We start from the raw sequence: 14,414 nt of genomic DNA, 5'->3' as shown, positions 1-14,414 counted from the left end.
AAACCATTTTTACACCAAAATAAATTGATCTTTTAACTCAACTTTCCCAGTTTTGAACTATCCTTACATATATACTTTGCCATAATTTAAGAAGGAATTGAATGTCAATTCTACTAGATCTTCAGGTTAGTACTCACGAAGGAGCAATATCCAGATGGTTGATGCTGAATCCAGACGAGCAGAAGCCTCCCAGTGTCGTCGAGATGGTTAGGAAAGCAACGGCCAGAGAATAGTTACAGCCTATGAACCCAGCAGCTACCAGGAATGCTGCAGGTCCCATCATTCCTAGGGTTCAAAAGACATAAAAGGAAATAGAATTTCAGCATTATTGCCCCATCTTAAAACAGCGGAAATCTGAGATTTGAGGTTGCTGCCACCTACTGTAGAAACACTGTATTGCATAGAAGATTCCACTAGCGCGGACTTTTATAAAACTGCTGGAAACATGGGCACAGTACAACTAATAAGATAGTAAAAAAAACATCTCATTATGCAATGTTATTAGGCATACAGGTGATCAGGACTCAGTTAAATTGCTGCAGTGTTAAAGAAACGGGCAGGGAAAGGATGACTAAAAAATATAGTTCTAAGAGAAGCAATAGCTATCACAGGCACGACTTAAAATTCACATAACTGCTGGGAGATACTCCAGTGGACGCATGAGGGACTTGGGAAAATTCACGATGGACACACATTATGATCCTAGAGAGGAGAACAGAGGGCAGGGGAGGGAACTTGGGAGAGGGGAGAGCCCACTGCCCACTAAATTGTATTAAAAAATAAAAATTAAAAAAAAAATTCACATAACCAAGGATGGTAAACTAAATGACAAATTTTTCTGGGTACAGTTAAGAGTATACTGTATCTTAATCCTAATAGTTGATAGTAATATACACAGGTCATTATGGGTAGCTAAGTAACAAAATACAAGTAACACAAGGACTTACGGTTTGTCATTGTTTTCTTTGTATTTGCTACCCAGAAACTCTCTGGGACAATGGAAATGTATTTGTGTATACTATACCTGAAGAACTTATTGTAAAATGTTAACAAAACTTAATTAGCCACGTGTGGCTAGTAGCTATTGTACTGTGAGGAGCAGGCCCACAGAAAAGTTGAAAACTGACACAAATCCCAGATTAAGTCTACAGGGATTTAATTCCTCTGCAGGTGTGAGGTCAAGGTATCCAGCCTGTGGAAAGGGACGGCTTCTTCTGGGATGGGTGGTACCCAAGTGTTTGCAGAGTTAACTGAGCAGGGTCTTTTGACAACATGATTACCCAAAGACAGCTTCCAGGGCCTCTAATTGCCTGACATCTTTAACAAATGGAATAACTTTTAGACAATTTAAAAATGTGCCTTCTGAAAGCAGAGTCTGAAATGTAACTATGTAGGCTTCCTTTGAATTCTCCGGATTGAAATCCAAAACGTACTCTTGTAGAAAAGGGTTAGAGGCTTAGGAGAACTTTTACTGTAAACTTACAGCTGAAACCAGAGTGATGTCTAAAATTCTGGAGATAATGTTCAGCAAAATAAGCCTTTTTTTGGGGGGGGTCTAAAAGCTATGGTACAAAGATGCACTAGGTGCATACTGCATTTTAATATGCAAGCAAAATAAATGCCCAATATTATCATTTTTTTATTTTATCCTAAGCTGTGCTGACACTAAGATACTAGAAGAGGTATGTATTTGGTTTTTGCCCATTGTTCTTGGCACACAGCTCCTAAAATCTTGGCATTAATGATTACTTTTTAGATGCTAATGAGATGACTGCTGGATGGGGCCCCTAGGTAGCTGCAGGATGGGTTCTGTCACCAGAAAGACCAAGTCCTATTAGTGGGCTGGGCCTTTCAACAGCATCCTGCACCTGTGGGGAGGCTGAGCTCGCCACCAGTGACTTGTGACTGAATCAGCCATGTCTACATAATGCAGCCTCCATAAGAACTCTAGAGGACAGGGCATGGATGGCTTCAGGATAGAACGTGAAGGAGCCTGGCAGTTGGGGCGTCCAAGAGGGCACATGAGGGCGTGGTCCCTTCCCACTGACCTCACCCATGCAGCTCCTCTACCCAGAGGACCACTTGTGTCCAATGGACTCTCAATCAAGAAGTAAGTCTAAAATTCTTCCCTAGTTTTATAAATGTCCTTGCAAATGGATGGGATCCAAAAGGGGATCATGGGAATGCCTGATGTGTAGCCACAGTCTGGGGTTACCACAAGTAGGGGGCAGTCTTGTGGGACTGAGCATTCAGTGTGAATCCCAGGACACCCAGAGGCTGTCACAGCAGAACTGGTTGCAGATGGGGGAGAAGTCCTCAAGTATGGCTTGGTGACCAGAGGTGAAATGTTCTGTGCGGAGTATTGTGGTAACTGTCTGCAAGAAGGAGCAATGCTGTTTTCTTTCTACCTCCAACGACCATAAACACAGTGAGTACTTGTAAATCCAAACAAAGCTGCAATAAGTGGTATTTACCTATAAGTGTAAAAAGTCTGCGAACACATATAGTTGAAAAATTCCATTTTGCCCTTAAAGTATCAGCAGCTTGACCAGACAGGATCATACACAACCAACAGCCGAAATATGGCACTGCAGATAAAAGCCCATTCTGGAAGGAAAAGGAAGATACAGAATTAATACATATATCACAGCTATTACTACCGCTTGGACACAAAGGAAAAATGGGCTGTAAATTTTTACCCAAATTGACAGGAAGTAAGCTTGGCTTTTGGGAGGGTTGCGGGAGGGATTCAGTTAAATGCTGTCCCTAACAGCCTGTCCTGGAGGGAAAGAGGCTCACAGCCGTCCTGTCAGCCCAGGGCAATGCCCAGCGCTACTTGGGGAACCAGCTTACAGACACCTGCCAACTTGCTGATGCACTCTTCCCACTGAAAAGTTTTGGTCTTCAAGTTTCATTTGTTTATTCAAGAATACAGAAAACACCATAACTCATATGTGTAGCTTAATAAATGATTCTTAAGACCATCTAGGTCACCAAAAAGAGTTTTGCCAGCCACCTGGAGGGCTTCCAGTGGTGCTGGCCCGACCATAGGCCCTTCCCTTTTCCTGGAAGTGAACATCATCCCAGTTATGACACAGAGTACCCACAGACTCATACTTATTTACGGTCACATTGCTCAAGTATGCATCAATACACACTACAGTTCAATTTAAAAACTTTGACTAAGAATTAAAAATAAGACTTCAAACTTTTTGGCTTATTTGACAGGCAGAGAGAAAGAGGAAGAGAAATGAGGAGGAGTAGAGGAATAGAGGAAGAAGGAGGGAGGAAGAGGAAATGGGGGGCCCGAAGGGCAAGAGAGGCAGAGAGGAAGGGAAAGAGGAAGGAGAGAAGTGGGATGGGGAGGAGACAGCAGTTACGTAAGCAGGCACTGCCACCTGCTGACTCTCCTCCCAAACGCTGAAGAGGGTCGGTGGGGTGGCAGGAGTGACAGCAAGCACCCTCCCGTCCACTGGCTCCCTCTCCAAATAGTTACAACTGGGCTGGGTTGAAGCCAAGTGCTGGAACCCTAACCCAGCCACGTGAGCCATCATCACTTGCCGTCTGGAGTCTGTGTTTACAGGAAGCCCGGAGTCAAGGAGCTTTAAGTGGGTGCTTATTAAAAGGTATCTTCCTCAGTACCTTAACGGTGGGCCACATGCCAGCCCTGAAACAGTTTTAAATTTCACTTTTGATTTGTAAATTCTTTCCCATTTCATTTTACTTATTTTCAAAAAAATCACTGAGAAGTAGAGCCTGAACTCAAAAGATCTTACAGCTGAATCTGTGTTTACTTTCTCTTTTTCTCATACACCCACCCCCACACAAAATTTATTTATTTATTAACCTGGGAATCTTTCTTGATGGTTTATTCTCCCTCAGATTTCATGTCCAATCCCTAAGTACAGCCTGCTCTACTTCCTTTAAACAAGTTTATCTCCCCTAGTTTTTCCTCAGTGTCTACTCTTCCCCCACTCCATGGGGAGGTATCCTCATCTCTTGCCTGAATGATTGCAACAGGTTCCTAACTCCTGCTGTGACCTTCCCATTGTCCAACTCCAACTTTCCATGATCATGGTTTTGGGCTTCTCATTCTGTTAACCCTCTATCTTCCCAGCTCATACTCTCTAGCATCTGCTATCTATTGTTTCTACTGTAGTATCTCTAATCCTATGGATTTAAAAAAAGCATTTATTTGAAAGGCAGAGTTACAGGAGAGAGAGATTCATGCCACATATGGCCACAACAGCCTGGCCAGGCTGAAGCCAGGAGTTTCCTTCCAGTGTTCTGTATGGTTGCAGGAGCCCAAGCGCTTGGACTACCTTCAGTTGCTTTCTAAGTCACGTTAGCAGAGAGCTGGATTACAAGTGGAACAGTTAGGACATAAACTAGTATCTATGTGGGATTCTGGAAGGTGGCAGCTTAACCCACTGTGTTACAACGCTCTCCATATCTATGGATCCTACTACCTCCCTACTCTCCCTAGCCAATACCAGCCCCACAGTTGATCAGGCTCACTGCTCCCTGACATAGGCCCTTGGTTCCTCTCCTACTCTGACTCCCTCAGCAAAACCAGTACCCCGATAAAACCAAGCCCTTTTTCTACCGCATACTTGCACTTGTCTCAGATGATACAACCTGGCGTGCCTACGTCTTCAGACCAAGGGACTTGAGCCCCAGGTGGTCCTCAGAGCTGCCAGGCAATCCCACTCCCTGTGCTTCTCCCAAAGCCTGAAGAGTAAGGTGGCACAGACTTTGCCAGGCTTCCTGTCACCTGCCGGCACGAGTCAGCCAACATGCTGGCACACTAAGAGGAACTGGCAGAACCTTAATGGCTGAAGGGGATACCAAGCTGAAGATGTTTGGATCAACAGTCAATATATACCGAGAAGAGGCAACTTTGGAGGCCAAAGTGGAAATTCTCACTTTATATCAGAGACAGAGAATTATTATTTCTTACCTCTTGAACATTGAACCTTAGGATTTCCTTCATGTAAGTAGGCAATAACGTCAATAAAGTATAAAAAGTCCAGTTGTAAGAAAAATGTGCAACTACAATCGCCCAGAGTGGTAGTGACTTTAATATGGGTATCCATGGCACTGACTTCTGTGTAGAAAGCTGCAGAAAACAAGGTCAATTATGATAAGATACAGCTTTGTTAATGTTTAGATTCTTTTTTTTTTTTAAAGATTTATTCATTTTATTACAGCCAGATATACACAGAGGAGGAGAGACAGAGAGGAAGATCTTCCGTCCGATGATTCACTCCCCAAGTGAGCCGCAATGGGCCGATGCGCGCCAATCCCATGCCGGGAACCTGGAACTTCTTCCGGGTCTCCCACGCCGGTGCAGTGTCCCAATGCATTGGGCCGTCCTCAACTGCTTTCCCAGGCCACAAGCAGGGAGCTGGATGGGAAGTGGAGCTGCCGGGACTAGAACCGGCGCCCATATGGGATCCCGGGGCTTTCAAGGCGAGGACTTTAGCCACTAGGCCACGCCGCCAGGCCCAATGTTTAGATTCTTTATCTTACATGATAAAACCAAATTTGACACATATAGACTAGCAATCTTGATTAGCAAATTCCAGATGTTTATTTTTAAAATGTTAATTAATTAATTTCATTTATTTGAAAGGTAGGGAGACAGATAGCTAGAGATCTTCCATTCATTGGTTCACTCTCCAAATGCCCACTGGAGCCAAGTCTGGGCCAATCTGGTTTTGTATAAGGGTGGCAGGGACCTACATATGTGGGTGGTCATTTGGCATAATGGTTAAGACACCACTTGGGGACCCAGTGCAGTAGCCTAGTGGCTAAAGTTCTTACCTTGCATGTGCTTGGATCCCATATGGGTACCAGTTCATGTCCTGCTGCTCCACTTCCCATCCAGCTGCCTTCGTATGGCCTGGGAAGGCAGTTAAGGACGGGCCAGAGCCTTGGGACCCTGAACCCATGTAGGAGACCTGGAAGAAGCTCCTGGTTCCTGGCTTTGGATTGGCTCAGCACCAACCATTGTGGCTACTTGGGGAGTGAATCAATGGATCGAAGATCTTTCTATCTCTCCTTCCCTCTGTATATCTGACTTTCCAATAAAAACAAATAAATCTTAAAAACAACAAAAAGGACACCACTGGTGTCACATTGGACTCTGTGTTTAAGAGTGCATCTGCCGTCTCAGCGGCGTGGCCTAGTAGTGGTTAAGGTCCTTGCCTTGATCCCATATGGCCGCTGGTTCTAATCCCGGCAGCTCCACTTCCTCTCTATCTCTCCTCCTCTCAGCTTTCTGCCAGTGTACACCTCGGGAGGAAGTAGGTGATGGCTCAAGTGGCCATCTGCAGAGTGAATCAGTAGACACAAGATCTCTTTTCTCTGCCTCTCAAACAAGTAAAAATTTCAAGGCTTCTCAGGAATCCTGTGGAGCAATGTTCCCAAACTTGGCTGCACATCAGCTTCATCCACAGCTCTTTAAACACCCCGAGGCCACAGTCATATCCTAGAAATACTAAAGAGGTGAGTGGGGGGGTAGGTATACAGTTACTAGAAGATTCCCCTGTGATATCAATTTGCAGTGAAGTTTGGGACCTTTCGCTATGCAGATGAGACTTTTAAAAAAGGATCTATTTCTTGCCACCTCTCCACCCCCCAACCTCCTTGGATTTCAAAGCTTACTGCAGAGGTTTTAGAATTGGGAGACATTTGAAATATGGGCTTTTTTACATGACTTTTAAATCCACAAAGGTAATGAAATCATAATATTCCATTACAAGAAATGAGCTTAAATATGTTTGAACTGTGGAAACTAAATGTATAATGAAAAAATGTATCCCATTTCTTAGAAATATAAGATGTTACATTAAATACTTAATAACCTTAAGATTTCTGCTATAACTTTAAGATTCCTGCAATATATATTTTTACTTACTACAAGTGATGTTTTAGAAAAATGAATGCCTTTTGCAGCTTTTTATAAGGTATAATCTTGTTTGTATAAATGAAGTAAAAATGAAAGAATTTTAGTTACTAGCCTAGTTTCACAACATATAAATACCAACTGAATTTTTAATAGTTGGATGTTTCATAGAATCACTCAATCACACATAATTTTGACATAAAACAGGTTTTCCACAGTTGCTAATCATTTAAAAATTATTCAAGGTAAAAATATATATATATTTTAAAGATCTACTTATTTTTATCGGAAAGGTGGATATAGAGAAAGGAGGAGAGACAGAGAGGAAGATCTTCTCCGTCCGATGGTTCACTCTCCAAGTGACCGCAATGGCTGGTGCTGAGCCAATCTGAAGCCAGGAGCTCTTCCAGGTCTCCCATGCATGTGCAGGGTCCCAAGGCTTTGGGCCGTCCCTGACTGCCTTCTCAGGCCACAAGCAGGGAGCTGGATGGGAAGTGGGGCCGCTGGGACCAGAACCGGTGACCATATGGGGTCCCAGCACGTGCAAGGTGAGGTATAATCTGCCTTAACCACACTGCCTTAACCACTACGCTATCACTCCAGGCCCTAAAAATGTATTTTAATATGTTACTTAGATACAGTCTCCAAATATCTAGTAGAAATGAAAGAAAAAATTCTGAAGGGGTTGGCACTGCTAAATTGCACGTTAAGCTGCTGCCTGCGATGCAGTGTACTCTATAGGTGCCAGTTGAGCTGCTCCAACTTTTATCTAACTCCCTGTCAATGTGCCTGAGAAAGCAGCAGATGAAGCTCTTGGCTTCTTGGTTTGGCCTGGCTGTTGTGACTATCTGGAGGAGTTAACCAGCAGAGAGTAGAAAAATTTCTCTCTCTGTTCCTCCCTCTCTCTGTATCTTTGCCTTTCAAACAAACAAATATAACTTTAAAATGACTTTGATGCTAGTAAAAATGCTAAAGACAGACTATATATTTAAAAATGTCCTTATGTTTCTCATTAGCACGGAGCTGGATCAGAAGTGGAGTAGCCAGGGCTCAAATCGGTGCCTACATGGGACGCTAGCATCATAGCTGGCCGACTTTGTGTTTATGTTCTTTGATTCTTCCCCAAAGGAAAGTATTCTGTTTCCTTGGCTTGAGAAGTTACTATTTTGAATTATGGCATACTTTGATATCTGATTTGCTCTGTGTTTGATAGAGATCTAGTTTCAAGAAGATGTAAAAATTTTTTGTAAAGATGTCTATATCATCAGGAAGCCAGAATCAGGAGCCCAAGACATGAATCTAGTCCTGGCACTCTGACAGGGGACATGGGCATCTGAACTGCGAGGCCAAACACCTGCTCCTGCATGTCATAGTTCTAATCTGGAAAGTACTAGAATCCTTCAGACAACATTTATTCATTTCATTACATATACAACATAAATATCTATTTACAAAAATTGGTATCTCATTAACTGAGGACCAAAAGGCTCTGTACTTATTTCTAAAATGTTCCCGAGTCCATACCTGATTTTTTAATGATGAAAGAATGTATTCTTTTTCATAATGGGAGATTGTCTTGTGGGTTTCTGGCGTATCACTAACTATCCATATCCATAAAATAAACCAAAAAATTCCAACTATGCCTTAAAATAGAAAAAATAGAGTTAAAATTAGAGTGTACCAATAGCAGCTTTTATATCTTAAAAACTATGTAATGATAACCTGACATAGAATAGGCTTCAGTAGAGACCCATTTTCAAGCCTCAGTTATTGGAATAACTGCCACACTGCCTTATTATTGTTCCTACATTTTGAAGAAAACAACTCTAACCACATGATTTTGCCTATTAGGATGCATCAGACAAACCTGTTTGATAATAAATTTATATAATTCATGTATGTCCAGAGGTGCCTTTATTTGTTGATGTCTTTCACTTTGATGTAGATATATTTTCTTCCTTAAATATCTACATGAAAATATAAACTTATTAAAATTATATAATTCTGTCAGTGAATCTGGGATGAGAAATGAAATGCTGTGGGATTAAATGAAAAAGAAGACTCAGCCACCAAGTGAGAGCATCCTACTTTGCTTGAGAACAAATATGTTCAAAATACACATTTTTATAATAGCCAACACAGAAAGTTTTGACAGTAAATGTGCCATTTAAGTGCAGGAATCAACAGTAGTTTCTATTGAGAAATATCTTTATTAAAAATCCAATCATAACTCAGCTGATTCTTTTAAGCATATCAACTTAAAAAAGATTATCAGTAAGTATTTTAGAACTTTGTGCTTTAGGAAATTACTTCCTTCAGTGAGTTTGAACGCATGTTATTTTTAACGAATTATTATATACTGCATTATACTATGTATATTATTTATGTGTATATTTATATGTGTATGTTACACTTTGGATATCTGTAACATTAAATTTCATTAAAATTTTAAACTTACCGAAAAAGTAGAAGACGTAAGTCCAATTCATATAATAGCAAATTATTCCAGAAAGAGGAAGAGAAATCACTGTTCCAAGCTGTGCTCCTAGAGCAACACAAAAAACTTTTAAGTTCTCAGGAGAGATGAGCAAAGGCAGGATAGTTCTACAGCTTAAAGAAGGGTAACAGGTGTTAAAGGAGGAACTGAAATACAAAGGAATTAACTTAGTCACATGCAAATATAAACAACCTATTCTCTGAAGGGACTGCTTACACAAAACTTATGCTACATAAAAGATATACATGAATATGTGATTATGTTAGTTACAACCATGTAGCCATTGAAAAATTAGGAGGAATCATTCAGAGGCCAGCACCATGGCATAGCATACTAAGCCTCTACCTGCATCTTAAAAAAAAAAAGATTTATTTTATTTTTATTAGAAAGTCAGATATTCAGAGAGAAGAGACAGACAGGAAGATCTTTCGTCCGTTGGTTTGCTCCCCAAGTGGCTGCAATGGCTGGAGCTGAGCCAATCTGAAGGTAAGAGCTAGGAGCCTCTTCTGGGTCTCCCATGTGGGTTCAGGGTCCCAAGGCTTTGGGCCGTCCTTGACTATTTTCCCAGGCCACAAGCAGGGAGCTGGATGGAATGCAGAGCAGCTGGGATTAGAGCCAGTGCCCATATGGGATCCTGGCGTACTCAAGGTGAGGACTTCAGCCACTAAGCCACCGTGCCGGGTCCAGAGCCTGCATCTAATATGGGTGCTGGCTCATGTCCTGGCCAGACTCTAGATACAAGGGATTAAGCCAGATGTAATCAAATGGTTAAGGCCAAAAAATCTTGACCATTTGTGGAGGAGTCTGGACTTTATTCCCTAGGTAAAGAGGAACCATAAATAGTATCTGTTGGTGACTTAATCATCAGATTTTTCATGCCAATCTCCATTAAGCTATAACAACGACCTTTTAAAAATACAAACTGGTCATGTCTCGTGGTTAAAAACCCATAATGTCTCCCTATTGTATATTGGGGGAGGATCTACATTCCTTCCTGTAACTTGTAAAGCCTGATATAATCTTGCTTACTTAGTTTTCTACCTTCATTTTATGCAGTTGTCCTCTTTATTCATTATGTTCTAGCCACCCACAGTGGTTTTTCATCTCTTTTAATGCTTTACTTCCTGCCTGAGGGACCTTGAACATGCTGTTCTGATTGGCTGGAATGTACTTCTTTTTTCTTCGGATGACCAGTTTGTTCTTACCTTACAGAGTTTAGCTTAAAAATTGTCACAGAAAGGCCTTAACCCATCACCATATTTGAAATCAGTCAAGTTGAAAAATTTCCTTCTCCTCCTTTCTTTTTTTCTTTTTTAAGATTGATTTATTTTTATTGGAAAGGAGGATTATACAGAGAGGAGGAGAGACAGAGAGGAAGATCTTCCGTCTGATGGTTCACTCCCTAAGTGACTGCAACGGCTGGAGCTGAGCCAATCCGCAGCCAGGAGCCAGGAGCTCTTCCAGGTCTCTCACCCGTGTGCAAAGCTTTGAGCCATCCTTGACTGCTTTCCCAGGCCACCAGCTGGATGGGAAGCAGGGCCGCAGGAATTAGAACCAGCACCCATATGGGATCCTGGTGCATGCTGGGTGAGGACTTTAACCACTGCACTCTTGTGCTGGGGCCTTCTCCTTTTCAACTGCCTTCTTCCTTCCCTATTTGCCCCCACCTTTTTTTTTTTTTAAAGATTTATTTTGTTTATTTGAAAGGCAGAGTTACAGAAGACGTAGAGGAAGGGGGGGGAGGGCGAGAGAGAGAAAGAGAGAGAGAGACTCTTCTATTGCTAGCTCACTCTCCAAATGGCTGCAATGGCCAGGCAGGCCTGGTCAGGCTAAAGCCAGAAGCTTGGAACTTCTTTCAGGTCTCCAAAATGGGTGTAGGGGTCCAAGCACTTGGGCCATATTCCACTGCTTTCCCAGGCACTTTACCAGGAAGCTGGATCAGAAGTGGAGCAGCTGAGTCTTGAACTAGTGCCTATATGGGATGCCTGCACTGCAGACGAAGGCTTACCCGAAACACCACAACACCAGGCCCGTTTCCTCCTTCTCCTTCCCTTTTGAAACTATTTATTTACTTGAAAAGCAGAGTTATACAGGGAGAGGGAGAAAGAGAGATAGAGATCTTCCATAAACTGGTTTACTTCTCAAATGGCTGCAGTGACCAAGCCTGGGCCAGGCTGCAGCCAGGAGCCCAGCCTCCATGTGGAACTTGTATATGGGTGAAAGAGGCCCAAGTACTTGAGCTAGCGCCTGCTCTTCCTCAGGTGCATAAACAAGGAGCCTGATTAGAAGTAGAGCAACTAGGACTTGTATCAACACCCATAAAGGACACTGGCATCACAGGCGGTGGCTCAACCCACTGTGCCACAATGCTGGTCCCAAGATAAAAATTTTTCAATGAATGGAAGATAGTCTAGAAAATCTATGCAATCTGGTAAAATTATAACTTAAATATATAAAACTTATGTTATTTTACCTGTGGGTAAAATGACAAATAAATGCACAGAAAAAAGATGTATGAAGAGAGTGGCTGAGAGTCATGATATGGTCACTATACAAAGTAGAAATCACAATTAGAAATGCAGAGTTTGGCTTAGTGGTTAAATTGCTGCACCTTTTGGACCCAGCTTTGTGGTGTATCAAAGTGAGATATCACCTGTGATTCCAGCATCCCATATGGGTGTGCTATGGAAGTACTGGCTGCTTCACTTCCAATCCAGCTCCTTGCTAATGTGCCTGGGAAGGAGAGCACGATGGTCCAAGTCCTTCAGATCCTGCCACCCAAGTGGGAGACCTGGATGGAACTTCTGGCTAGTGGCTTCACAGGCCCCGTCCTGGCCACGCCACGCTGGGCAGTGAATGAGTGGATGGAAGATTCTCTAACTCTGTTTTTTAAAATAAATAAATAGATTAAAACACACACAAAACAGCCTGCCACAGTCCATGTTGCAGTGCCTTGGCTTGCTACGCGACAACATCTCCCTGTCAAGGCAGACCCTGGGAGGCAGTGGTGACGACTCAAGTACCTGGGTTGCTGCCAACTACAGGGGAGACCCAGACTGTCAGGCTGCTGTGTCAGCCTCAGCCCTGTGTGGGCCCATGAAAGCAGCTGCAGAGTAAACCCGTGGGAAACTCTCGCTGTGTTACAAGGGAATAAGTAAAATTAATAAGAAAAAAATTCACAATTAAAGGATTCTCTTGCTTCAATTTTAGTATATGTGCTGCCAAAGCGAGCACTAAAGGATACTCTCTATTGCAACATTTAAAGATGTAACAAATTAAAAAAAAAACTGAAAAAAGATGTAACATACTTACTTTAAAATAAACTATGGCACATGAAGAAAATGACACCAGTCCATTAGGACACCTTACTGTATGTTGTTATATAAAAAGAAACATAAAATAATACAGTTTTATCCAGCCAAGTCTTATTTTTCCTAAAAGACAGAGGAACGTGACAGGCAGGCAGTTCCTCCTCAAGCCTGCTGCATGTGCAATGAAACTTTTAGTAAGAACAGCTAACTCACCTGCATAGGAAATGCTCAGGAGCTTGCTTCTTTCAAGAGGGGGAGCCCAGGAAGACCACATGGCATGCATAGCTGGAAAGGTAACACCCTTGATGGGGAAAGGATATTTCTGGTAAACTACAAGACAGATTCTTAAAATGCTTTTTTTAAAAAAGTATTTATTTTTGAAAAGTAGATTTACTGTCAGAGGAGAGACAGAGAGATCTTCCATCTGCTTGTTCACTCCCCAAATAACTGCAAAGGCAGGAGCTGGGCTAGTCTAAAGCCTGGAGCTTGGAGCTTCTCCTGATCTCCCATGTGCATGCAAGGGCCTGTGGACTTGAATCATCCTCTGCTGTTTCCCCAGGCCAGAAGTAGAGAGCTGGATTCAATGTGGAGCAGCCAGGACTCAAACTGGTGCACAAATGGAATGCTGGCACTGGAGACTGAAGCTTAATGTGAAATGCCACAGCATCCTTCCCTAATATTTTAAATTAAGTATTTTGCTGCAACAGAATTTTCTGAACAAAACTTGCATCAGTGGGTGGAAGAGCTGAGCTGCCACTCGGGACAGCTGCATCCCATACGAAGTGGTTGGGATAGAGTCCTATCTTCGTTTCTACTTCCCATCCAAATTCAGCTAGTGAGCATGGGGTAGGGGTGGCAATTAATGATGGTTCAAGTATGGAATTCCTGCCACACATGTGAGAGACCTGGCTGGAGTTCTGCACCCCCGGTTTTAGCTTGACCCAGTCCCTGCAGTGTTATGGGCATTTGGGGAGTCAATCAGTGGATGGAAGATGCTTCTTTCTGTCTCTCCTCTTTGTAAATCTGTCTTTCTAGCAAAAAGAAATAAATCTTCTAAAAAAGATAGCTGTTTATAAAAAATAAAATATTTATGAATTAAGTTAAATAATTTCTAAAAGAAAATGAATCATAGCAAAATTAGATATGATTAAGTGAAACGTCTTTGCAATAGTCACACATCTGAGAACCAGTTGAAGTACTGTAAGGCAAGTGTTACAGTCAGTCTATGGCATGCCAGAGGGCACATCAGGGCTGAGCTGCCGCCTGCAGCAGTGGCATTCCACGTTCGGAGCACCAGGTAGGTACTGGCTCCTCTGCTTCTGATCCAGCTCTCTACTTGTGGCCTGCGAGAGCAGTGGGAGATAGACCAGGAGCTCAGGTTCCTGTCGCCCCTACGGGAGAATCAGATGGAGTTCAGGCTTCCGGCTTCAGCCTGCAGCTACACTGGCTGCTGCAGCAATTTGAGGAATTAACCAGTAGACAGAAGATCTCTCTTTCACTTTTTCTCTCTGTCTCCCTCCCTGTCACTCTGCCTTTCCAAATAAATATAAATAAATAAAGATATTTTAACTAAGAATATACTGCTACATGATGATAATGGGAATCACTTTCAAGGCTAATTGTACTCATTCTTTTTTATTAATGGCCTATATGACAGGGAAATGTTACCAATTCAAAACTTTTAAAAATACTTTAC

General features: G+C 42.4%; 1 protein-coding gene across 5 annotated transcripts in view; it reads right to left on the bottom strand.

Moving 5' to 3' along the window:
* SLC17A5 (solute carrier family 17 member 5) overlaps positions 1-14,414 on the bottom strand; it is a 45,916-nt gene that overhangs the window by 14,090 nt on the left and 17,412 nt on the right. For all 5 annotated transcript variants that reach the window (XM_004580551.3, XM_058661411.1, XM_058661380.1 and 2 more), the window contains 6 exons: positions 12,932-13,019; positions 9,369-9,455; positions 8,435-8,553; positions 4,961-5,119; positions 2,475-2,607; positions 138-285 (listed from right to left, as the gene is read on the bottom strand). In XM_004580551.3, the coding sequence (XP_004580608.1) occupies positions 138-285; positions 2,475-2,607; positions 4,961-5,119; positions 8,435-8,553; positions 9,369-9,455; positions 12,932-13,019 (734 nt within the window). The remainder of the gene's footprint in view (positions 1-137; positions 286-2,474; positions 2,608-4,960; positions 5,120-8,434; positions 8,554-9,368; positions 9,456-12,931; positions 13,020-14,414) is intronic.

The sequence above is a fragment of the Ochotona princeps genome, chromosome 1 (assembly GCF_030435755.1).
Source record: "Ochotona princeps isolate mOchPri1 chromosome 1, mOchPri1.hap1, whole genome shotgun sequence".
Classification (NCBI taxonomy): Eukaryota; Metazoa; Chordata; class Mammalia; order Lagomorpha; family Ochotonidae; genus Ochotona; species Ochotona princeps.
Note: the sequence above shows the minus strand (reverse complement) of the source record. Positions and strands in the feature narration are given on the sequence as shown.